The sequence below is a fragment of the Salmo trutta genome, chromosome 14 (genome assembly GCF_901001165.1).
Source record: "Salmo trutta chromosome 14, fSalTru1.1, whole genome shotgun sequence".
Classification (NCBI taxonomy): domain Eukaryota; kingdom Metazoa; phylum Chordata; class Actinopteri; order Salmoniformes; family Salmonidae; genus Salmo; species Salmo trutta.
The window spans coordinates 38,105,802-38,129,109 of record NC_042970.1 but is presented as its reverse complement, the minus strand read 5'-3'; the positions used below and the strand labels follow the sequence as shown (position 1 = coordinate 38,129,109).

The 23,308-nt window shown below is 41.7% G+C and overlaps 2 protein-coding genes across 3 annotated transcripts; one reads left to right on the top strand and one right to left on the bottom strand.

Moving 5' to 3' along the window:
- The first annotated feature begins 9,384 nt into the window (after positions 1-9,384).
- Positions 9,385-14,540, top strand: LOC115208020 (tribbles homolog 2). The gene is made up of 4 exons (XM_029775726.1): positions 9,385-10,192; positions 11,010-11,312; positions 11,611-11,903; positions 12,346-14,540. The coding sequence occupies exons 2-4, from the start codon at positions 11,010-11,012 to the stop codon at positions 12,803-12,805; spliced, it is 1,056 nt and encodes a 351-aa protein (XP_029631586.1). The 5' UTR covers positions 9,385-10,192; the 3' UTR covers positions 12,806-14,540.
- A 2,728-nt stretch (positions 14,541-17,268) lies between these two features.
- LOC115208019 (repressor of RNA polymerase III transcription MAF1 homolog) lies at positions 17,269-23,288 on the bottom strand. Of its 2 annotated transcripts, none has more exons than XM_029775725.1 (7): positions 22,382-23,288; positions 22,050-22,178; positions 21,156-21,324; positions 20,630-20,751; positions 19,839-19,958; positions 19,096-19,188; positions 17,269-18,900 (listed from the first exon to the last, which is right to left on the bottom strand). In XM_029775725.1, exons 1-7 carry the CDS (start codon positions 22,462-22,464, stop codon positions 18,876-18,878), a joined length of 741 nt encoding a protein of 246 aa, XP_029631585.1. In that variant the 5' UTR covers positions 22,465-23,288; the 3' UTR covers positions 17,269-18,875. The 2 variants fall into 2 exon arrangements, with proteins under 2 accessions (XP_029631585.1, XP_029631584.1); XM_029775724.1 differs by having other exon boundaries at positions 17,269-18,903; positions 22,382-23,287.
- Between the last annotated feature and the right edge of the window lie 20 nt (positions 23,289-23,308).

Here is a 23,308-nt window from a genome sequence, read left to right as displayed (position 1 = left end):
CTTGCTCCTAGCAGGATGAAGCTCCCAACACTGAGATGAGTTGACAACTGCTGATAAGAGTTATTTTCTAATGAACGGCATTATTATTTTATCGACATTTGAATGACCTTGTCATGAGAGATATCAAATGGTCTTTTGACTGATCTCAATGTGCTAGACTCATATCAGTCTGTCAAATGTGTCAAGGTGCTAGTCAAGTTAAGTGTTTTTCGACATGGATTTCACAACCCTCATTGCGTAGTACTCGTACTCCACATGCAGTTCTGGGGCCTGTTCAACCCGCAGCTGCATGGTCTAGGGGGTCTGGTTACTCACAGGAGTCATACGAGTGGGGAGCGGAAACGCTGGCTAAACCACAGACCTCAGCCCCACCACTTCACTACAGTAGTTTCACCCTTTCCTGCTGGAAGGCAGGCAGGGCCTTGCTGTTGCCAGTGGACCTGTGTGGGACTTTGATGGGGGCTGAGATGGGAAATCCTCTCAGAGAATCCAATGGGAAGTGTCCCAGATAATTGCATCCTGATTCCTGACTACCGTCCCAGCCCTGTCTCCAGGGTCCTTAGTGAAATCCCTTGATCACAGAGAACATTTTAGACTCCAAAACTTCAAAAAGCTGTCTGGTGGAGAATCAATCACATGGAACCCCTTTACATCTACATCTAGCTACCCACTGTCTTAGTTTATCAGAATGACAGAGATCAGTTCAGTCAAAATAGTCCTCCCTCTCCTAAATACAGCTTGGAAAGCAACTAAGATGTTACCTGTTAGTAACACATGTATAAGGGTGTGATAGAGAGGAGCCAGCAGAGGGCAAGGTACCAGGTGTAAAATGATCAGTAAAACTACAGAACAATTTACTTTAAAGCAACATTCTTATTGGGGAATCCCACAGGTTGTGACACGCCAAGCCAGCGAGAAAACACACAAACAGTCACTATGGAGTCAACACCAAACCCTACTACCCAAACTAGAGACCTGTACCACAGTCACAGAAAGACTGAGTCATTTATACCTTTGACAGCTGAAAACATCTGTGAACTCAATAGCTCACTACTAGCCACTCAATATACAGTAGACTCTTCCAAATCAAACAGAAGGAAACCCCAGGTTAAGACTATTGAATCTGACTTTTGATTGATCTCCATGTGGTAGACATATCTGTCAAGTGTGTCAAGGTGCTAGTCAAGTCAAGTGTCTCTGTATAGTCTTTCCTGCTTTTGCTTTAGCTTTCGACATGGATTGATTGCACAACCCTCATCCAATAAATAGATATTTTGGGAAATATAGCCTGACAAAACAAGCCTAAAGGTGATCCTGTGAGGAAGTTAAAGTGAGTGAGAGAGAGCAAATAAGACTCTGTTTTGATGATCAGACCTTCATCTTGGATGGGAAAACAGAGCTTAACAATAAACCAAGGAGAACCCTGCTGTTTTGGTCCATACAGTATGTATGTGTTGAGTGTAGCCAGACCAGACCAGGCTGTGCTCTGTCTCTGGGCATAGCCTGGCGTTAATGGCAGACCACCGTTGAGTCAGAGCACTTGGCCTCTGATTTCATCACATTTTGTTATGAAAGGCATGTGATTCAGAGAGAAAACGCAGCTGACTCAAAAAGGCCACTTTTGTGGCTGGGTGTGGAAATGGATCTGAAATGTCGTTCTCAATATAGAGATAGATCCATTGCACCAGCTAGCAGCGATGCAACGAGATGAAACACAGTGGCTTGGAGGCCTTTAAAAATCACATCTATTTGCATCCCAAATGGCACCCTATTCTCTGGGGTCCTAGACAGGAGTCATACACTATATAGTGAATAGGATGCCAGCCCTAGTGGTTTACTTCTAGCTTGGACTGAAGGCTACAGTGAGCCATGGCAACACTCAGCAACACATACAGCAGTACCCTTTACAAATGTATAAATCCTTTTCCTCATTTATTTTCCTTTTTACATGATAATTCCGCATTGGACACAAAATGCAGCATTTGGTTGGCCCAAATCCTGCCTTGTACTGTACCAGTGAAAATCCCATGTCAATTTAGTGTTCTGTTGAAAATAGGTAATCTCTTGTGTATTTGTTAGTGGTTTGCCTTAATGGTAGAGACACACATACTGTAGACTATAGGGAAGAGAATGGTCTCATTGTGTGTGGCCTTATCAGCAAAAAAACAAAATACATTTCTCAGTATTTCACTGCATGCTCAACACAGGGTCTTAGCTATTAATTCTCTTTTGACCTGGGCATCCACTGGCTCTGTTCATGTACACCCAGGCCCCTCGGCTTCTATGCCAGGTCGGTATGATTTCACTTAGCCCACATTATGATTTCATTACAGTCATAAGGCTCTCGTGAGATTGTATTGGTTGCCCTCGGCTACCGGCTCTGTTCGCTTGTGAAAGGTCATTTCTGTTTCAGAGGCCCCATTCTATGTTTACACAAGACTCGAAGATATGTGTTTTACATGACTCACATAAACACAAAGGCAGGAGTTCATTGTGGAGACAGGCTTTTTTATTGTTTCGATAGAAAAGGGCACAAGACAGCTGAACTAACGTTAGGGAGGGGATCAAAGATAGATTGTCTGCACCTTTCCATTGGCTAACGTTAGGCAATAGCCTACAGCAGGAGAACGAACTGGTTCAAACAGCTGTTCAATGTTCATAGATTTTTTTTCTTCATTTGATGGTACCAAAATAAGTTACAATAGAAGAAAATCTGTGTTAATTCGTCATTATTATTAACCAGAAAATACCCAGCTAACCCCCAAAAAACTTGCCAACAGCTTGGAGAGACTGAGGCAATCTCTAACGATTCTGACTTTCGCTTTTCTTCATGGTCATCACTTCCGAATAATTATTGCATCGTTAGGAACGTGACTTATAATTGTGAAATCTTTCACAAGAACTGCTTAACTCAGCATTTTCCGCTTTGTTTCTGAGTTAAGTTATGCCACATATTTCATCTGAAATAAACAAATAAGGGGAATGAACAGGGAAGTCCCTAATAGGTTATTGGGTGTCATGCTATGCTATCAATGTGAGCGATTTTTTTCTCAAGTCTATAATCATACACCACTTAAATTAGCATTCCCATCTTTCCTCCCAATCATTTCTTAAATATTTCATCACGTAGTACACACTCTATGGAGTGCATTCACAATCATTTAAAAGCTAGATTCCTTAGTTGTTAAATCCATTTGTGGACTTATAAATGAATGATATATAGTGGGGTCCGAAAATGACAACCTTGATAAAGATGTGCAATAATGACTATAAAATAACTCATTTAAATACTGTGTTACAGTGCCTAGTGAAAGTCTATACACCTCTTGGAGTATTCACATTTTGCTGCCTCAAAATGTAATCTAAAAAGGGAACAAATTACATTATTTTTCTACAGATCGACACAACCTACAACCTGCTTATAGAAATGATCCTAATTAATCAGAAATAAAGGAAGATGTCTTGATTGCATGTCTTCACACCCCAGAGTTAATACTTGGTGGAAGCACATTTGGCAGCCATTACAGCTGTGATCATTTAGAAAAAATATTATACAAACTTTACAAAACTCTTAGTAGGGCAATATATGTCCATTGTTTTTGTCAAAATTGCTCAAGTTTAGGTACATTTAGTTGGGAATCATTGATGGACAGCAATACTCAAACCTCTCTGTACTACGGACTTTGTTTGATATCACTCTTCATTGGAGACTATCTGTGCTGGTGGACATCTGCAAATTGGTGCTGGCAGGCTTAAATAATAAATTAATGTCAAGATGTTGTTATTTTTGTTTGCTGTCACAGTTTGTATGAGGTGTAAAAAATTACCAAACAAAATTTGTAACTAGTACTTAAGTCGTTTTCTGGCCGGATACTTTTTTACTCTCACAGTACTTGAGTAGTTTCTTTGGATAGCTACATTTAATTTTACTTCAATAAATTACAATCTAAGTAACAGTACTTTTACTTAAGTACAGATTTTCAGTACTCTACCCACCTCTGGTTAACCTTTTCAAAAATAACAGGTCAAGCGAAACATGACCACAGTATATAATTGATTGTGGATTAGCCAGAGGCGGCAGTGCCCTTAAACATTCCTCCTTCCTACAACAAGTGCTAGCAGACACTAAGCTCCCAGCACACAGAAGCATTCGATTCTGTCAATACCCAGAACATCTATTAGCCAAAACTATACTGAACAAAAATATAAACGCAACACGCAACAATTTCAAAGATTTTACTGTGTTACAGTTCATATAAGGAAAGCAGTCAATTGAAATACATTCATTAGGCCCTAATCTATGGATTTCACATGACTGGGAATACAGATATGCATCTATTGGTTACAGATACCTAAAAATAAAAAAGGTAGGGTCGTGGATCAGAAAACCAGTCAGTATCTGGTGTGACCACCATTTGCCTCATGCAGCACAATACATTCCCTTTGCATAGAGTTGATCAGGCTGTTAATGGTGGCCTGTAGAATGTGGTCCCGCTCCTCTTCAATAGCTGTGCGAAGTTGCTAGATATTGGCGGGAACTGCTGTCGTACACGTCAATCCAGAACATCCCAAACATGCTCAATTGGTGACATGTCTGATCAGTATGCAGGCCATGGAAGAACTGGGACATTTTCAGCTTCCAGGAATTGTGTTCAGATCCTTGCGACATGGGGCCATGCATTATCATGCTGAAACATGAGGTGATGGCGGCGGATGAATGGCACGACAATGAGCTTCAGGATCTCGTCACGGTATCTCTGTGCATTCAAATTGTCATCAATAAAATGCAATTGTCTTCATTGTCCGTAGAAATGCCTGCCCATATCATAACCCCACCATGGGGCACTCTGTTCATAACATTGACATTAGCAAACCGCTCGCCCACACGACACCATACACGTTGTCTGCGGTTGTGAGGCTGGTTGTACGTACTGCCAAATTCTCTAAAACGATGATGGAGGCAGCTTATGGTAGATAAATTAACATTTAATTATATGGCAACAGCTCTGATGGACATTCCTGCAGTCAGCATGCCAAATGCAAGCTCCCTCAAAACTTGAGACACCGTGGTATTGTTCTGTGTGATAAAACCGCACATTTTAAAGTGGCTTTTTGTCCCCAGCACAAGGTGCACCTGTGTAATGATCATTCTGTTTAATCAGGTCATGAAACATGGGACCAACACTTTACATGTTGCGTTTATATTTTTGTTCAGTGTACATGTTACTTTCTTAAGAGGGCGTTGGTTTAAAAGGATCAAATGTCTCTGATGATTTGTTTAGGGGATAATATAAATATTTGGGGTAGGTCATGGAATCTATTTAAAACTGTATAGTCTCGGGATCTTGTTTGCACAACAGGATGTTGGATGCATCACTCTTTAGAAATGGTTTGAACTGCCATTAAAAGTAATGTGCAGGTAATACAGTAGGCACAAAGGACTGAAAGCAAAACTCTGTCGTCACTGAGCTAGAATAAAGAAATCAATAGGGACCGGTGATGGGGGGGAGGATGGGAAAAGGGGAAGGCCATGGGGATTTACTGCTTCCTCAAAGGGCATTAGACATTAATGAGCCATTAGAAACAATACACAAACTGTGCCTCCCTACGCAATACACAAACACCCACAGCCCAGTTATGTGTGGTGGAGCTCCACCACAGCCAGCAGTAAGAAGCGTTAAAGCCCAGTCATAATGGAACCTGACGCCTGCGACTTTTGATCTGTAAAGAGATTAGCGCTCAGTGTCTAATGAGGGGGAGGTCTGTCAGTGCACAGCTAGTTACAGTCAACAGGGCTAAATAGGTCACGATAGGTCCCAATACAATGTCTGGATGAAGGCCTAAGGACAGGCCATAAGGGACGGCGGCAGCAGTGTTGCCTCTTATAATTCAATTCTAGAAAGAAGCATACATTGACAGATGCCAGCTAATTGAATCTCCTCTCCATTGAAAGGCTAGAGGAAGGTGCCCCTGCTTCAAAGGACACATTTTTAATGTGATTAATAAAAGAGCAAACCAGATGGCATCATCAGGTTAAGTGGATAAATTAATACAATTATGAAGCTGTATTATAACAGTTCTGTTTGGTTAATGGGATAAATTAGGCTCTGTTTTCTTTTAATCTGTCAGGAGGTCTATGTGTAGCTGGTGTATAGGAGTCAGGCGCAGGACAGCAGATATGAGTAAATAAACGTATTTTACTCAACATATAATAAATGCAATACAAAAACAGAGCCCACAATAACAGACCTTCCTACATAGAAACAATCACTCACAAACAAACATGGGGGAACAGAGGGTTAAATAATGAACAGGTAATTGGGGGATTGAAACCAGGTGTGTAAGACAAAGACAAAACAAATGGAAAATGAAAAGTGGATCGGCGATGGCTAGAAGGCCGGTGACGTCGGCCGCCGAACGCCGCCCGAACAAGGAGAGGGACCGACTTCGGCGGAAGTCGTGACATAATCTGTCTAATCAATCAATCAAATGTATTTATAAAGCCCTTTTTACATCAGCTGATGTCACAAATTATTGTCTTCATTAAATATCTTTAAGAACAATGAGCTGTAACTGAAATATAAGTTTTGTCAAATGTCATTGGGGAGCATTAGCAGGTTTATTTCTGGAGCCTGAAAACAGGAGCACGGTCAGAGCAGCAGGTACCATTTGCCTGAGAAGAACACCACTGTCTAACTTGTTTATGCAAAAAGACCTGTCGCTGCAATGGAATTTCTGCTTTCGTAATCTCTTGCATTACTGTGGCCATGCCAGAATGAGGCCAAGCCGAGTATGGTTGGCTCTGCTGTTATTTATCTTCCTGGTCACAGTTAAAAAGTCCTGCAGATATTTTCCCTAACAGAGAACCATTCACCACAAAAGCAGCATTATGATGCAATACCCCAAACTTGCCCTTTTCTTTCCCCTGACTGAATCATTACAGTAGTGGGAAGAGGCCCAATTCATGGTAGTATCTGTCTGTTGTAAATGCCAGGAACTCTGTGGTCTGATAGCTGAAGACCCAAACTCCAAAGGAGCCATTGAAACCGCTAGAAGTACTGATAATCCAATTACCCACAGAAATAAAAGCTATAACCTCTTTGTTATCTAGGCTAATTGAGCTAGCCATCTCATTGAGCTAGCCCTCTCCAATCCATGTTCCCCAGGCTGAGAGTCTGTCACCACAGAACATTGTGTAGGGGTTACCAGGACATTTTGTATCATGGGATGCCAGAACAGCCAAGTCTACATGACTCCAGCATCAAGGCACGCCACTGTGAGAACAGCGACTTATGCTCCCATTGCGATAGGCCTACTGTTGCTCAACCCAGGAAGTATGACTTCAACACAGCTGAGAGTTTCAGAGAAATCCAGTCATTTTCCCCCCACTAATCAATTTCCTCTGATTGCCATCTATTGTACTGAGATAGTTATTGGTTTATCATTGCACTATTTGCAGACTGCTATGGTGCCAACAAAAATTATACTGTTTCATAATCCTTCCATGTAAATGTTAATACAGAGGGTGATTCATTCAACATCAAACTGTGACTCACAGAGTTAATGAAGGGAGATTGAGGCAGCAGGCAGGCAGGGGGAGAAAGGCTCCCAGAGAATATTTTAGGATATTTAGTGCTGCCAAGTTACATTGCGACGAGTGACAATTTCATGGCTGTAGCCGCAGGCAATGTCTCTACCAGTCATGCAACGCTGTGTGTGCGACTGAAATGTTTCAATATTAAGGCAAGGATGATCTCCCACTCATAGGTCTGACTAGGAGTCATCACGGCACAGGCATAGGACGCTTCCCTCACCCACACACGCGTTGGTTTTACTACCCAAGTGGGGACGAAAACTTTATTCCCATTCAAAATCATTTATTCCCATTTAAAATCATATATTTCCTAAACCCTAACCCTTAACCTAACCCTAATCTTAACCCCTAACCCTAATCGCAACCTTAAATTGTAACCCTAACCCTAAAATGTAATTTTTTCTTTAGGGTGCCAGCAAAATGTCCCCACAAATTTTCCTTGAATTACTATCCTTGTGAGGACTGTTGGAACCCAAAAGCATAGTAAAATGAGACCACACACAAACACACACCATCTGACTTAGCTCAGGACCACACCAGTAATGAAGCATTAATCCTATCTTTGGTCACACAAAGACATGACTTTGAAGGGAACATTGTGCAACTCAAGCACAAGCTCAGGCCATTAAAAGCTCCCTATGCAGGACTAATGATCCATGTGTTTCATTGACATTAATAATGTGAAACTGTCCTCTACGTGTGTGTTAGTGAGGCGTGTGTATGTGTGTATGTGACGCATGCCGTAAGTTGTATCAATAGCCGGATAAAAGTGATTTGATCCTTGCCAACTTTATTTCCAGGCTACTGAATTTGTTTAGCTTTGTAATCAATGTTAGGCACTTTTTTCCTGATACTTGCAATGTGTTGAACATAGATGGTGAGGACAACACGCTTCTACTTTCAAAGTCAATTTCTCTCCTTTTCCATAGTTACAACAATCAAACAGATATTTTCTATCCCAAAATAACCAAAATAACCAACACAAGATGACTTGACAGGGGCCTCTGTCTTGAAGCCACCGCCCCTCCATCTTGGCAGGTGTAAAAAATATTTTGGAAGCTATAGAAATGCATTTATTTAATTTCTACATTTGTTTTTGCCACTTTTATGCTATTACAGACACCTTAATGCATACTTTTAAATTATATTATGTGAGCTAAACATAAAACAATATATATAATAATAACAAAAATATAGAGATTTTCCTTAAAGTATATATATTTTTATGTGCTAATGTTACTGTCCCCACTACAACAAAACATATTTAAATACATTTTGTCCTTGAAACATTTAATTGAAATACTGTAGAATATACATGATGAATAATAACCCATCCCCATGTGCATGCCATCCAGAGAGCATGCATCTTGAAGAATGGTGCAATACAATCATTGCTATTGAGTCATAGCAGGGGTGTGGCAAACCCTGTCCAACATATGGTTGGGTTTATAGTGACAATTTGTTTGATCTTATTAAATAACATGCCCAATGTCCTTTTGGGAAAAAAATGTAATACATTAATTACATATGCAACTCTTGCATGTAGACTAAATCGTTTTATATTCATTTGGTCAGTGCACATTTGGATGTATTCCACCTCAACTGGATTTTGTCACATAATTACTTTATGATCAATGACTTGCAGCACACCTTGCAATTTCAGATTTAAATTGCAAGATTATTTTTGTTCCATTCCATAGATGTAAACTGCCTGGGTGACTATTGCGACGTTCCCCTGCTGATGTCGTCAGACCAGGGGGTGGAGCTACGATGTTGCAATCATGCTCAGCCGCGCATCACCAACTTCACTGCTGTAACAGAAAGGATATCTGAAGCCAATGTGCTGTCCAGTCCATTCTCAATCAGTCGGTGGGGGCACGTCTGATTAGAAATCTACTTTTTGGGGATTCCATTTGGAAATTAAAGGTTTACTATGCAATTGACCAAATTAGGGGACGTGTAGCTTACTCTTCCCTATGACCAATTATTTATCTGGACGCGTCCACGAGTTTCCATAACTACTTCGGACAAGTAGGCGCTCTTTCTTCATTATTGTGCAAGAGTCTTTAAACGTGTATTTTCTCTATTTATAGAAAGTTTCGCTGGTTTTCTACTAAAAGCCTCTGGCTTTTTCGCAAGGAAAACACTGGATACACAAGTCGCTACACACCGGGAATGGAACAAAGGCATCTGTACCAACAACAGTAGAGACACCAGTGTTGCCGCCTCTCTTCAAAGCAAAATAACCTATTCAATTTGTCAAGGACTTTAATACATATTTTGCTTTGGATATGTGACCAGACATCCCGCACAACAAACGACGAAAGCTAATTTGAACTCGTATTTTATGGTTACATAATTTGCACATGTAACTGTAAATACGTTAGACTCCCTTGAACCACTTTCTTTTAGAAGGAAGAAAAACATATTTTGTCTGAAGCTCTCAAAATTATTTGGTTTCCTCTACACAGCAAGGGTTTTGCTACGTTTACTGCACATTTCGAGTTTCTTGACAAGCAAAGTACTACACCAAAAGCTGGAGTTACCATACCATTGTTCTGTTCTGGAGAGCTGACCCCTTTGTCTTCCACTGCCAAGGTAAGAACTTGTTCACAATTTTCACCCTACCTCAGTATCCATATTTTTATCATACAGTTGAAGGGGTTGCTTGCAGTCCCGACATGTATTTAAAATTGATACATTTTTTACTTGTATGTTGTCGTGAAACAACAATGTTAAACTTTTAGAAAGTGATGGTGCAACTCTCCCTTCCACTCTTCGCGCTCGGTGAAGTATCCCGAGGTCGCTCTATTTCTCAGAATTAATAACTGGTCTGACCAGTTTTACCCGGTTCAACAAATATTTATTTCGACTAATAACGTGACCTCTTCTAGTTAATAATGTATATTTATCATAGTTATTTTACTTGTAAAACTTCAGGCCTTGGCGCAAGCTAAGGGAAGCCTGACGTCACTTTTATCATGACGTCCGTCCATGTATTTAACTTTTTTTTTCATTTGGCTGGCTGACAATGACTGACTCACTAGCCACATTTCGAAAGAAACATTCAGTAATTTGAGTAATGCAAATGACAGACATTGCTCATCAGTCAAGGCTCCATGGCGTCATCCAATAACTTTTAGCCTGTTATTTAGCACTGTTTAATGGTGTCTCCTCCAAGTTCCCCAAGTTGTAAATTATGCTTTGTATGTGCAATAAAAAATAGAGTATTTGCACACAGTAAGTTTTTATAGGTAGTTATTTCACTGTGCATTTCAAATGTGGTTATCAGCATATCCAATCAAACATGAATCATACAACCCACTAGGATAGCCCTACAGGTTACCATGTGGTTCAGTCACGTCCTACACATTGCAATGAAACCCCACTAAAACAACCCTTGGGACTCTTTCAGATGAGTGTGAACATCTCTCCCGCCCCTGCGCCTACTCGTCCCCTGCGGCTGAAGCGGCTGGAGCTGGATGACCCCCAGGACTACACAGAGGCCCTGAAATGCAAGCGTCCTCGACTGAGCCTGCCACCCTCGTCCCCCGGCCTGGCCCCCTGCCTGAGGCCCCTGAGACACAGCCCGGGTCCCGTGGGCTCCGACCACCACTGTGTGTCCTGCATCGGGCCCTACCTCCTCCTCGAACCCACAGAGGGAACAGAGACTTACAGGGCCATCCATAGGGTCACAGAGCAGGAGTACACCTGCAAGGTATGTATTGTAGCTACATGACCAGATAGTGGTGTGACTGTTTGCTTAATCAAGTCGCCCAACTGTCTGTCGGTACTTGCTTGACACTGTGCCTGTGAAATCGACCTATGCACACACATCCCTTTTGTGCCGTTCAAGTTCAGCTTATTTGTTATATGCACAGGAACCCATGGTGTTCTTTGACACTCGAATGGGTACATTATCCTCAGGCAATAAAGAATATGCATAGCTGTACTGTAGTCCAGTCTGTAATTTGACCATGAACTGTAACCTAACTCTACCCCATGTCCTCTACCAGGTGTTTTCTATGAGGCGGTACCAGGAACTCATCGCCCCCTACGCCCGCCTACTGCCCCACGACAACATCTGCCGCATCGCAGAGGTGGTGATGGGCGAGCGCAGCGTCTACGTCTTCTTTCAGCATAACTACGGTGACATGCACTCTTACGTGCGCACGTGCAAGCGGCTCCAGGAGGAGGAGGCGGTCCGTCTCTTTGGCCAGATGGCAGCGGCAGTGGCCCACTGTCACGAGCACGGCGTTGTCCTGCGTGACCTCAAGCTGCGCAAGTTTGTCTTCGTGGACCAGCAGAGGTCAGTAGTTGACACTTTTCTTAACTTAATCGAGTTTTAGCTGAGGAACATGATCATCTGTTTGCAGGTTAGATTGCCTTACAGTAGTGACTGAGACCTGGCCCAAATTCATCATCTGAATGTTTAGATGGCCAGGCATATGTGGACTATGTTCACTTCCATTATGTTACTGCTAAAGAAAGCCCTTTAGTTAGGTAACTTAAAATAACTCTAAAGATCTTCATAATGCCTTAATCATGCCATCATAACTGCCATATAGGACTGTAATTTCTCCAACCCTGTAAACTCCTGTGTTATTCCAGACAGTTATGTAAGCCACTGTATTATGCATGCATATGACCCAGTCCACCACCTGTAAGTCACACAAAGCAGAAAACATGATGTCCCACCATGGGGGTTTGATTACGATGATGACTCAACCTCTCTCTCTGGTTTTCCTTAGGACCAAGCTTGTTCTTCAGAACCTGGAAGACTCATGTCTGCTCCACGGGGACGACGACTCTCTGACGGACAAGCACGGCTGCCCGGCCTACGTGGGCCCTGAGATCCTCAACTCGCGCCACTCCTACTCAGGGAAGGCTGCCGACGTGTGGAGCCTGGGTGTGGTGCTGTACACCATGGTGGTGGGACGTTACCCTTTCCAAGACGTGGAGCCTGCTGCGCTCTTCAGTAAGATCCGCCGGGGGGCATTCACAGTGCCAGAGTCACTCTCGGTGCAGGCAAAGTCACTGGTGTGCTGCATGCTGCGAAAAGCTCCCTCAGAGAGACTGGAGGCCTCGGAGCTGTTGTTCCACCCGTGGCTGAACTGTTCCAACAACACAACACCTCCCAACACGCACCTCAACCCCAGGAACTGCACTGACCAAGTGGTCCCCAGCTACACCGACAACACGTGTTTCTAGAATAAAAATGTTAAATATCCTCTGTCCTTCATCGTCCACTTTGTCCTACCGATGCAAGTACAGCTGCATAATCTCCATATAGGAAATGCTGGTAATGCAGGTTCTCCCTACCTGAAATGTTTGACATTTAAGAAACATATAGTCATAAGGCATTGCAAATGTCTAACTGCAGTGTTGTTAACCTGCCGTTAGACATTAACATGTATATATGTTGAAGTTATGCATGGCCCTTAATCTGAAGTGTTACCAAATGTATAACACAGTTCTGTGTCAAAGCATCTGTTGGCATTGCAGACAACAAAGCAGTAACTACCAAATACTGTATCTCCTGGCCACGTCTACACCTACATCCGTCGAGGTAGGTGTACACTTGCTGGTCTAGGGTCCAATGCAGTTAGTCCCACACTGCAGTGTAACATCAAGAAAGGTGCTTTTCAAAAGCTACCCAACTATTGTGCTTTAACCAATGGAAATGTTTTGTTGACTCAATGGGAAGAACAGGTGAAAAGTCTTCAGATAACATGCCCTATAGAAGCAGTCTATCGAGCTGTATTCCCCTTCACAAAAAGCAGTAATTTTACTTTTTTTTGTTGAGCAACTCCGTTGGGAACACTAAGTTGAAGATCTATATCTGACGGGATTGATACCTGATACCTCCGAACTTGATGAAATCCTGGAATACTTGATGCACGTTTTGTGCCTTTATGTAGGCCTACTGTTTATATATTTCAGTGACCGATGAATCCTACCAACCGTTGAAGTGCCTTGTTTTCATAACCACAGTTTACGTTTAGTCCCCCTCCCTACCAGAAGTTGAGTTTTGCTTTACCAAAGACTAATGCTGCATTCATAACCAAGTGGGAAGGTGGTATTTACCACATACGACTGGGAAAAATCCACTTGAACGTCCCTCCAACTGGTAATTACTAGTGGGAAACTCGTCTATCATCCCTGAGTTGATTTCTCTTACATGCTGATCTGAGGTCACCTACTAAGGAAATGACCTTTAACTGCATTTTCAGCAGTTAAATGCAAAAAAAAACATTTATAAAAAGCTATTAATATGGCTTTTGAACACTTTGTTCACAAGCATGATAGCTGTGCTTTTTAGTTGACAACTTGTTGGCCATTACCCAACTCAGCATTCAACAAGTTTAAAGCGTCAATGCATCCAACTGGTAATTACTACCTTCCCACTTGGTTATGAACGCAGCACTAGGCTACCCTCAATCATCACTTATGGTGTGCCGATAGTTTTAGTCATCTGTGATTCAGTGATCGTTCGCCTCGGTCGCAGGGTTTGTATGTTTTCTGACGAACATATGTCAGAGTTAGCATGGTGTCCTAGATCCCTAGACAAGTGTAGTCATTACCTCAGGCGTGAGTTAATGTCTGTAGAAGTATATAGTGCAGTGGGTTAGATCCTGAAGAATACAGTGCTGTAGTGTACTTTAAACATCTTGAATACCCATGTAATGGTGAAACCGTGTATCTGTTGACCTGAAGAAACAAAGGCATCACATACATTACACAGTACTGTGTGTTAGTCATGATGATGCCTGCATGCAGTTCGCTGACCCTAAATAGATCTAAGATCCTACACTAAGCCACAGCTCTTGTGACTTTGTAAATACTTTTTTGTAAGAAAAGTACACACTTTTTCTGATGTTGGTTTGGTGGATGTACTTTTGTGAACAAGTATTTGTTGCCAGTAAAAATAAATCCTTAAACTGACTGTTTGCAAATCAGCTTTTTATGCGATACGACCAAACTTTTGTCAGATGGTTGTAACACTTCATTACCCAATCTCTCTTTTCAGGGTCAGAAAAATAATTGCAGGAATCAAGAAATTATTTAACTATACGCACACCTTGATTCAGCTTGGACTAATACCAGGATGTAACGTGCAAGGACCGGGGTTATGGCCAATTCATACTTAATAGTAAAGATTGTCGGGTTTCTGCTATGGCTGACAATAGTAATGATGCGCTACCTAGCCCCTAAGTCTTGTACTGGTTGGATTACACCGATTTTGAAAGAAAAACACTCACCTGAGTTTAAGAGAATAACGCATCTACATTATTTAAATCAGTGCTATAAAAACATGTTTTAGTCAAGACCTTTGTTGTACATGGTGAGTTGGTGACAAATGATACAAGTTGAGAAAAGAAACAACTATGAGGTCTTTAAAAGGTGCCAGAAAGAAAATTAAACTCTTTTGCAATGTATTAAGTAAATAGGTCAATCTTGCAATGGGAATTTAAAACCAAATGTTTTGACAGATAATATATCCTGGTCTTTAACACAAGATACTAAAATAAATGTGGCTCTGATACAAAATCATGAGCCTTCTTTAGCAATAATATCTTGCTTCTTAGTATGTAATTGGAACATATCGTCAGGAAGTCAGAAAAAAAGCTTGCCTGTCCCTACCATGACAACCACCTGGTTATCACACATGGGCCAAATTGATCACAACAAATCAACAGTGACATGTACAGTACCAGTCAAACGTTTGGACACAGCTACAAGGGTTTCTCTTTATTTTTACTATTTTCTACATTGTAGAATAATAGTGAAGACATCATAAAAAATATGAAACATATGGTATCATGTAGTAACCAAAGAAAGTGTTAAAGAAATCAAAATATATTTGAGATTCTTCAAAAATAGCCACCCTTTGCCTTGATCAAAGCTTTGCACTCTTGGCATTCTAGCTTCATGGGGAATGCTTTTCCAACAGTCTTAAAGGAGTTCCCACATATGCTGAGCACTTGTTGGTTGCTTTTCCTTCACTCTGCGTTCCACCTCATCCCAAACCATCTCAATTGGGTTGAGGTCAGGTGATTGTGGAGGCCAGGTCATCTGATGCAGCACCTTAACTTTCCTTCTTGGTCAAATAGCCCTTACACCGCCTGGAGGTGTGTTGGGCCATTGTCCTGTTGAAAAACAAATGATAGTGGGACTAAGCGCAAACCAGATGGGATTGGGTATCGCTGCAGAATCTGGTAGCCATGCTGGTTAAGTGTGCCTTGAATTCTAAATAAATCACCAAGTGTCACCAGCAAAGCACCCCACACCAACTCCTCCATGTTTCATGGTGGGAACCATACATGCGGAGACCATCTGTTCACCTATTCTTGTCTCACAAAGACACAGCAGTTGGAACCAAATATCTTGAATGTGGACTCATCAGACCAAAGGACAGATTTCCACCAGTCTAATGTCCATTGCTCGTGTTTCTTGGCCCAAGCAAGTCTCTTATTATTTAATGTCCTTTAGTAGTGGTTTCTTTGCAGCAATTCGACCACAAAGGCCTGATTCACTCAGTGTGCTCTGAACAGTTGATGTTGAGATGTGTCTGTTACTTGTACTCTGTGAAGCATTTATTTGGGCTGCAATCTGAGGTGCAGCAGACGTAACTCTGGGTCTTCCATTCCTGTGGCGGTTCCTCACAAGAGCCAGTTTCATCATAGCGCTTGATGGTTTTTGCAACTGCACTCGAAGAAACTTTCAAAGTTCTTGAAATGTTCCGGATTGACTGACATTCATGTCTTAAAGTAATGATGGACTGTTGTTTCTCTTTGCTTATTTGAGCCGTACTTGCCATCACATGGACTTGGTCTTTTACCAAATAGGGCTATCTTCTGTATACCGCCCCTACCTTGTCACAACACAACTGATTGGCTCAAACGCAATAAGGAAAGAAATTCCACAAATGTACTTAACAAGGCACACCTGTTAATTGAAATGCATTCCAGGTGACTACCTCATGAAGATGGTTGAGAGAATGCCAAGAGTGTGCAAAGCTGTCTTCAAATAACATTTTATTGGTCGCATACACATGGCTAGCAGCAGATGTTAATGTGAGTGTAGCGAAATGCTTGTGCTTCTAGTACCAACAGTGCAGTAATATCTAACAAATAATCTAACAATTCCACAACAACCACCTCATACACACAAATGTAAAGGGATAGAATAAGAATATGTACATATAAATATATGGATGAGCGATGGCCAAGCGGCATCAAGGCAATGGGTGGCTACTTTGAAGAATCTCTAAATATATTTTGATTTGTTTAACACTTTGTTGGTTTCTACATGATTCCATGTGTGTTATTTCATAGTTTTGATGTCTTCACTATTATTCTACAATGTAGAAAATAGTAAAAACCCTTGAATGAGCAGGTGTGTCCAAACTTTTGACTGGTAATGTACAGTATGTCTAAAACCTCTGTTAAGTAGACAAAGAATAAGACAACCAACAAGGAAATATGTACTGTAGCCATATCTACCTGCACAAAGTATGTATGTCTAAAGCTAATACGCTGATCACTTTGGATGTTGTTGACATTTGAAATCAATATCTGAGTAAATTCAGGACAGGTTTGCGGTAACATCTCTAGGGAGCATGTTCTACACTAGAGGCAGATAGATATACATCACATAGAAGGGACTAGATGCAACTTTAGAATACCCACCGGTATTTTTTTACTATTTTGTACCCAACGTACAAAGGATGAGTCTTTGTCACATTTTACTTGAACAAAAACAGCCAAGAGCAAGACTTATGCCATATACAGATGTAGGATCTTATTTTGAGCCCGTTTGCTCCAGCAGGAAAATAATCCTGCAGCAACAGGAAATGTGAATTATAATTAATTGACATGTTTTGTAAGGGAAAATCCAGTCTAAAATTTCAAAGTGGTAATTACTTTTTAAACCTTAAGTACACTACAAGTTTAAAATGTCCTGCATTGCAGGAAAGTTCACCTGCAACAGGGTGACCAAATGAATATCCTACATCTGTTACAGTAAGACTGTCCAGCTGGTATTCAGTAGGACAAACACAATACTGATACAGTAGCTGTGAGGATCGATATCCGGCTAACCAACCACTCACACTAATAGCCCTAAATAGGTAGCCTTCAGTCCTCCCATTAATCACAAATGCATTATTCTATATTAAGTACATTTCCATCATGCATCATTTGATAAGGAAAATTGGACGATAGGCATCACGGATCTCTACTGGGAGTTTTTCAGTGAAAGGAAAGAGACTAGATTTGTTTTGAAACTATAAGTCTAAAATGACATTTCAAAACACCACACACGGTGGGAGAGCAACAGTTGGACTAAATGGAAACGGCTCTATAGCTAGACTTCTGCTATCATAAACTCTTCAGACAAACTAAAAACTGTTCAACTAAAGCAATACCTAAAAATACTTAGTTATTAAAATACAAGATATGTAAATTAGGTTCAAACAGTACACTCTACAGGCAGAGTTTGTATTTGGTGTGAGAATTCACGTCACACTCGTCCTTAAAACACACCATAGAATTGAGAATCCGAACTAGATTCTGGAGTACTTTTGGAACAGCGATGCAGCAGAATTGTATTTGCTGGCTTGAACCATAAAACTATAGACTGCACTAAGTTCTGTCGCTAAATAAATAAAAACATTGTAGGTTTGAGTAGCATTGGTATGGAAGGCATAACATATCCAAGAGGCAGACTGATTCAAACTGGTATGTGAGTTTTCCATCAGCTAAGTTGAGTATGCCCCCTTGTGTTCAAACATGCCCTCAAGCATGCAGTCTGAGAATGGTCCTAAACCAAAGTTGAGTCAATTTGGTACTACAACAGCCCACACTTTGGAATGGTAAAGCTTGAAAAACAGAACATGATCATAAAAATCCCAAACTGTGCTTACCAAAACCAGCATAGAGAATGTGAAATATGTTGCAAATGAATGAGTGCCAGAACTTGCTCCAATACCAGGTCAAACAACACACGCCAAACATAAAAGCTTTTGCTTCTGATAAACAAGGTAAGGAGAACATAGCAATGGAAAACTAAAACGAGACACAAATAAAGTAACAGAGTTCCAAGCTCACAGTCTGACTTCAGTAAAACATGAGGTCCACCAAACAAATGAATAAGAAAAAAATTGAAGTAAAATCCCAACCCGAACGAGTTTAAGATTGTAAGAGAAATGGTGGCGACGTGGGTACAGACAGACATCCAAGTATACTGTCTGCTCCTGCATGAGAATGGGACTGGCGCGTCACTGGGCACACAGGGCACCATACCTACTGAGAGAAGAAATACATGGTTCAGATTAGAAGATTAGACCGCCCCAAACGATGCATCCACGAACAGTACTAATTCAACATAAAGACTGTAAAACAGTTGCATTCTCTTTGTTTTCCATACCAATCACATTTTCTGTTTTTCTATTTGGGGAAACATTTCTGTGAAGAATGCAGGCAGTGTGTCCTCCTCACCTCTCTTCATCCATGTTCTCATCATAACAATCTTCATCCAGCTCCAGGTCCAGTTCGTTGCCTATGCCAGAGTCCCGTGGGTTCATGAATAAACTAACACGCGGAGACAAAAGCAAACGATGCTCACCACAGACCATTTCAATGTATAAGAAATTCTTTCAGGGATGGAATAGAAGTATTTTGGGCATTCGCCAGTCAGAGTAGTAGACAGATTTCTACTGGCCCAGGTAACATTCGGGTCCAAAATCTGTGCCATGCGATGTTTGAAAAGACAAAATATCACTGCCGGGTTAGTTTCTAACAGCCCAGTCTGAAAAGCACTAGCCTCAGCCTAGCGGGCTAGCTTCATTTCTATCCCTTCCCTGGTTCTTTGGCTATGTTGACTGACTGCCAACGACATTTATCCATGCATTGAGCTTTGAGCAAAAGGTAAGTATTTATTTTGTTGATCGTATTGCCAGTATGCAGTTATATTGTCTTTGACCAACCATGTTCAGATCGTAAACAGATGATTTCCACTCAGATAAAAGAATACCATACCCAGACAACTGTCACGTCAAATGGACATGAGAAGTTAAAAAAGGTATAGGTCATTCAAAAATAATACATTCATATTTTGTTAATTAGTCCATTTTTAATACAACCCCAAAGAACTGTGCACATCAATCAAGATGATTAAAATTGAGGACTTTCAAAACAGAGCACAAATCTGTAATAATGTGTTTTGCAGTCTTCAGTCTTACCTGACCGAGCGGCATGTGAAGAAGACGATCCTCTTCAGCCTCGTGTTGTAGAAGAAGTAGTTGAAGGACCACATGTTGCCTTCCTCTCCGTACGGGTCAGAGTCCAGGTCTGGGTTGTAGCTGCAGCATCCAAAACAAAACGGCCTTTACATTCTGGTTTACAAACGACATGTATAGGTAACTACCAAAATAAAGCAAACCCTTGAGTAAATGACTATACAAAGTATTTTGAAAGCAGGTGCTTCCACACAGGTGTGGTTCCTGAGTTAATTAAGGAATTAACATCCCATCATGCTTAAGTTGATGTATAAAAATGCCCAGTTGCCCATTATTTTGGCTACCATTGCTAGAAGAGGAGACCTCAGTGACTTTGAAAGAGGGGTCTCAAAGGAGCATATGGGGTTTAAAGGGTGTGTGTTTCAGTCACCAGATCTCAACCCAATTGACCACTTATGGGAGACTCTGGAGCGGCGCTTGAGACAGTGTTTTCTACCACCATCAAAACAACAAATTATGGAATTTCTCGTGGAAGAATGATGTTGCATCCCTCCGATAGAGTTCCAGACACTTGTAGAATCTATGCAAAGGTGTTTTGAAGCTGTTCTGGCTTGTGGTGGCACAATGCCCTATTAAGACACTATGTTGGTGTTTATTTTGTCAATTACCGGTATGTCTCCTCGCATATGTTTAAAGGTGGCGGTGCTCGTGCCGGAGTCTGATGTAGTGATAGCGCTGCCAACTCCAGATCACACATACCCTCTCTACCTTTAAGAAAAAATGGCATTGCTCACCTGTAGATGTCACACTCCGACAGGCAGATCTCTGTGTCGATGGCCTCCCACAGCTGGGGCTGTAGCCGACTGTACTCCTCCCCAGCCGCCGCCGACAGACTGCTGTTCACCGCGTTGAACACCTAACATCATACACTGCGTTAATAATGCCATACAAACACAGGACTTTCGTGTTTATCAGGCCCTGTTAGGATTTAGCCAACACTGACCATGTCTAGACATCAACTAATAGATTCAAGCACAGTGTGTTGTACTTCTCATTTTGGAGTTGATCTGTTAGTCCCCTTCCCAAGCCTTTTGTCCTCCAGGTAATGGATTACAGTCTCATACCACATGAGACCAGACAGGCTTTGGGTCGTGTACAAGCTGCCTCGGCACGTCAAGCCCAATCAACTCCAGCTACTGTGTAGTGAAAGCCACGACGCAAAACCAGCAGAATACGCTGGTTCTGGTGTAAGCAATTCCTACCAGCAACGTGAGGCAGGTACAGGCACAGTTGTGTACGTAAGAGATATTAAATCCTCACCCAGTTTATACTGGGCTCTCTGCTGAAGTCGTGGCTCTTGGTGCGACTGAAGTCATAGTCGGGGCGGAAGGATTCGTTGAGGGTGGCAATCAGGTAGAAGAGGGTCTTCCTGCTGCACTTGTCAGAGAGAGGCCCCTCCCCCTCGTCTCCACTCTGACTCTGGCTCAACCTACACCACAGCACAAAACCACACCCTAGTTAGTGTTATGAAGATGTTCAGTGCACACTTGTGAATACTTGTCATTTCAACTGTCTGCTTGACAGGAACTAAAGGATTATTCTAGGTCTTCAAGTGACCAGGCCATGAGCATTACAGAATACAGATAGAAGTGTAATGACTAGAACACATTCAATTAACTAGATTATACATCTACTATAAAGTGTGTGTGAACTCTACATGCATTAGTTACATTTATCTGAAAAACACTGACCATTTCTCCCAAGTACTGAATAGATCTCTACTTCCTAAGGCGGCTGAAGAAAATCGGCATGCTGCCCCCAGGTCCTCTCCAAATACTACCGCTGCACCATCGAGAGCATCCTGACCGGGTGGTGAAGACGGCCCAGTAAATCACTGGGACCGTGCTCCCACCCATCCAGGACATCTACTCGAAACGGTGCCTGAGGAAGGCACGCAACATCATCTAGGACCCCATACACGAGCTGTTCTCTCCCTTACCGTCAAGGCAGGCGGTATCGGAGCATGAGGTCTGATACCAACTAGTGATGGGTCGTTCACGAACAAACAGCTCTTTTTGAAGGGATCTTTTCGGTGTATGTCTGGAACCGAATCACCTCAGTGAAAGAGCTGTTCATTTAGCTTTCTGATTTGCATACTGCGACTACTGCTTCTTGAGCTCAAAACAATGTTTTTCTGCAGATCTGTAGTCTTACTTGTTGGGGCTGATTCCTGAGGACTGTGGAGGGGACAGGGCTTCCAGGACATGAGGCAGTCCCTCCTGGCAGAACTGTTTGAACATCTGCTTGTCCTCGCCTGCCATCTTGCAAGAGTAGCTTTCGATCCTGAGGAAAGACACAGTGCAAAACAAAGAACGGTTCATCACATCATGCATCTACTTAAGCAAATGATGTGGTTGTGAAAATCGACTTCCTGTGGAACAAAGCTAAGTTGTGTTAGGTCTGTTAAATTCTGTACAAATGTTTTCCCGTTTCTAGGTCTACATACCAAATGGGTTGGTGGCACTACTGAAGTGTTGAGAACTTACCTTCCTATTATCTGACAGTCCCCCATTTCAATGGTGAGTCTGGTGTTTATGGCTTCAAAACTTGAATTCTCCAGGAGTTTCATCGTGAGTTTGTTTTCTTATGCAAAATATAAATTGTTTAAAAATGCACTCATCCCCTGTTTAGCACCAAGGCTTGAATACTACACTGCTATTTGTCACCACCAGGAGGTCAGGTCATCAATTCTGATAAACAAAATTACACTTGTCTTTACACCCCTGTCTTGATTTGTACACTTTAGTTAGATATTCAACAATGGTCGTACTAATTTAGTTAGGCTAACAATTAGCTATGCACTGGCCCACAACAAATAAACTCGGTCAAATGTGTCGTTCAAAAAACAGCGAACGCATAAACTTTTCAGGCCTATCAAGCTGCCTAGCTAATGGAGCTAGCCATTTTGCTAATCCTGCAACAAAGCTTGCCTTGCATTTAATACCTCCGAGACAACGGGCCGTGGAGAATGAAGATCCTCAGCTCCAGCGCGCAAAACAGTTCGGTGTATCTTGCGCTCGCTTAATTCAACACCAAAGTAACCAATTTCAATCACACACTTTAAATTCAATATTGCCCGATTCATTTACGGATGATGTAAATACCTTTGTCGATGGCTTAAGGCACTTATATTTCTGATAAAAATGTCTTCCTTTTTACTGTGAAATTTCCAATACCTGCCATTAAATAAGCTGAAATTAGATACAAAAATCTTCATCCCAGCTTTTGTATCAGAACTTAAAGAGAAATCCCAGGCTTCTCGAAGCCTTTCGCATTCGATATGCACCTGAATTTGTCTATTAAAACAGCAAAACAATTTGGTTGTTTTGATCCTTCCTCAGTGTAACTGCACTTCCTTCTTCCCTACAAGCTCTTCCTCTTTTAGCGCATCTTGCCTGGAGGGGGCGCCATGG

Bases quoted from the DNA above. Each gene is read 5' to 3' on its own strand.
- LOC115208020 (XM_029775726.1), top strand. From the start codon at position 11,010: ATGAGTGTGAACATCTCTCCCGCCCCTGCGCCTACTCGTCCCCTGCGG. The intron at 11,313-11,610 runs GTATGTATTGTA...GTCCTCTACCAG, and splicing joins AGCAGGAGTACACCTGCAAG to GTGTTTTCTATGAGGCGGTA. The intron at 11,904-12,345 runs GTCAGTAGTTGA...GGTTTTCCTTAG, and splicing joins GTCTTCGTGGACCAGCAGAG to GACCAAGCTTGTTCTTCAGA.
- LOC115208019 (XM_029775724.1), bottom strand. From the start codon at position 22,464: ATGAAACTCCTGGAGAATTCAAGTTTTGAAGCCATAAACACCAGACTC. The intron at 19,959-20,629 runs GTGAGCAATGCC...TGGATGCTGCAG, and splicing joins TCGGAGTGTGACATCTACAG to CTACAACCCAGACCTGGACT. The intron at 19,189-19,838 runs GTAAGACTGAAG...TCCGCGTGTTAG, and splicing joins TTCACATGCCGCTCGGTCAG to TTTATTCATGAACCCACGGG.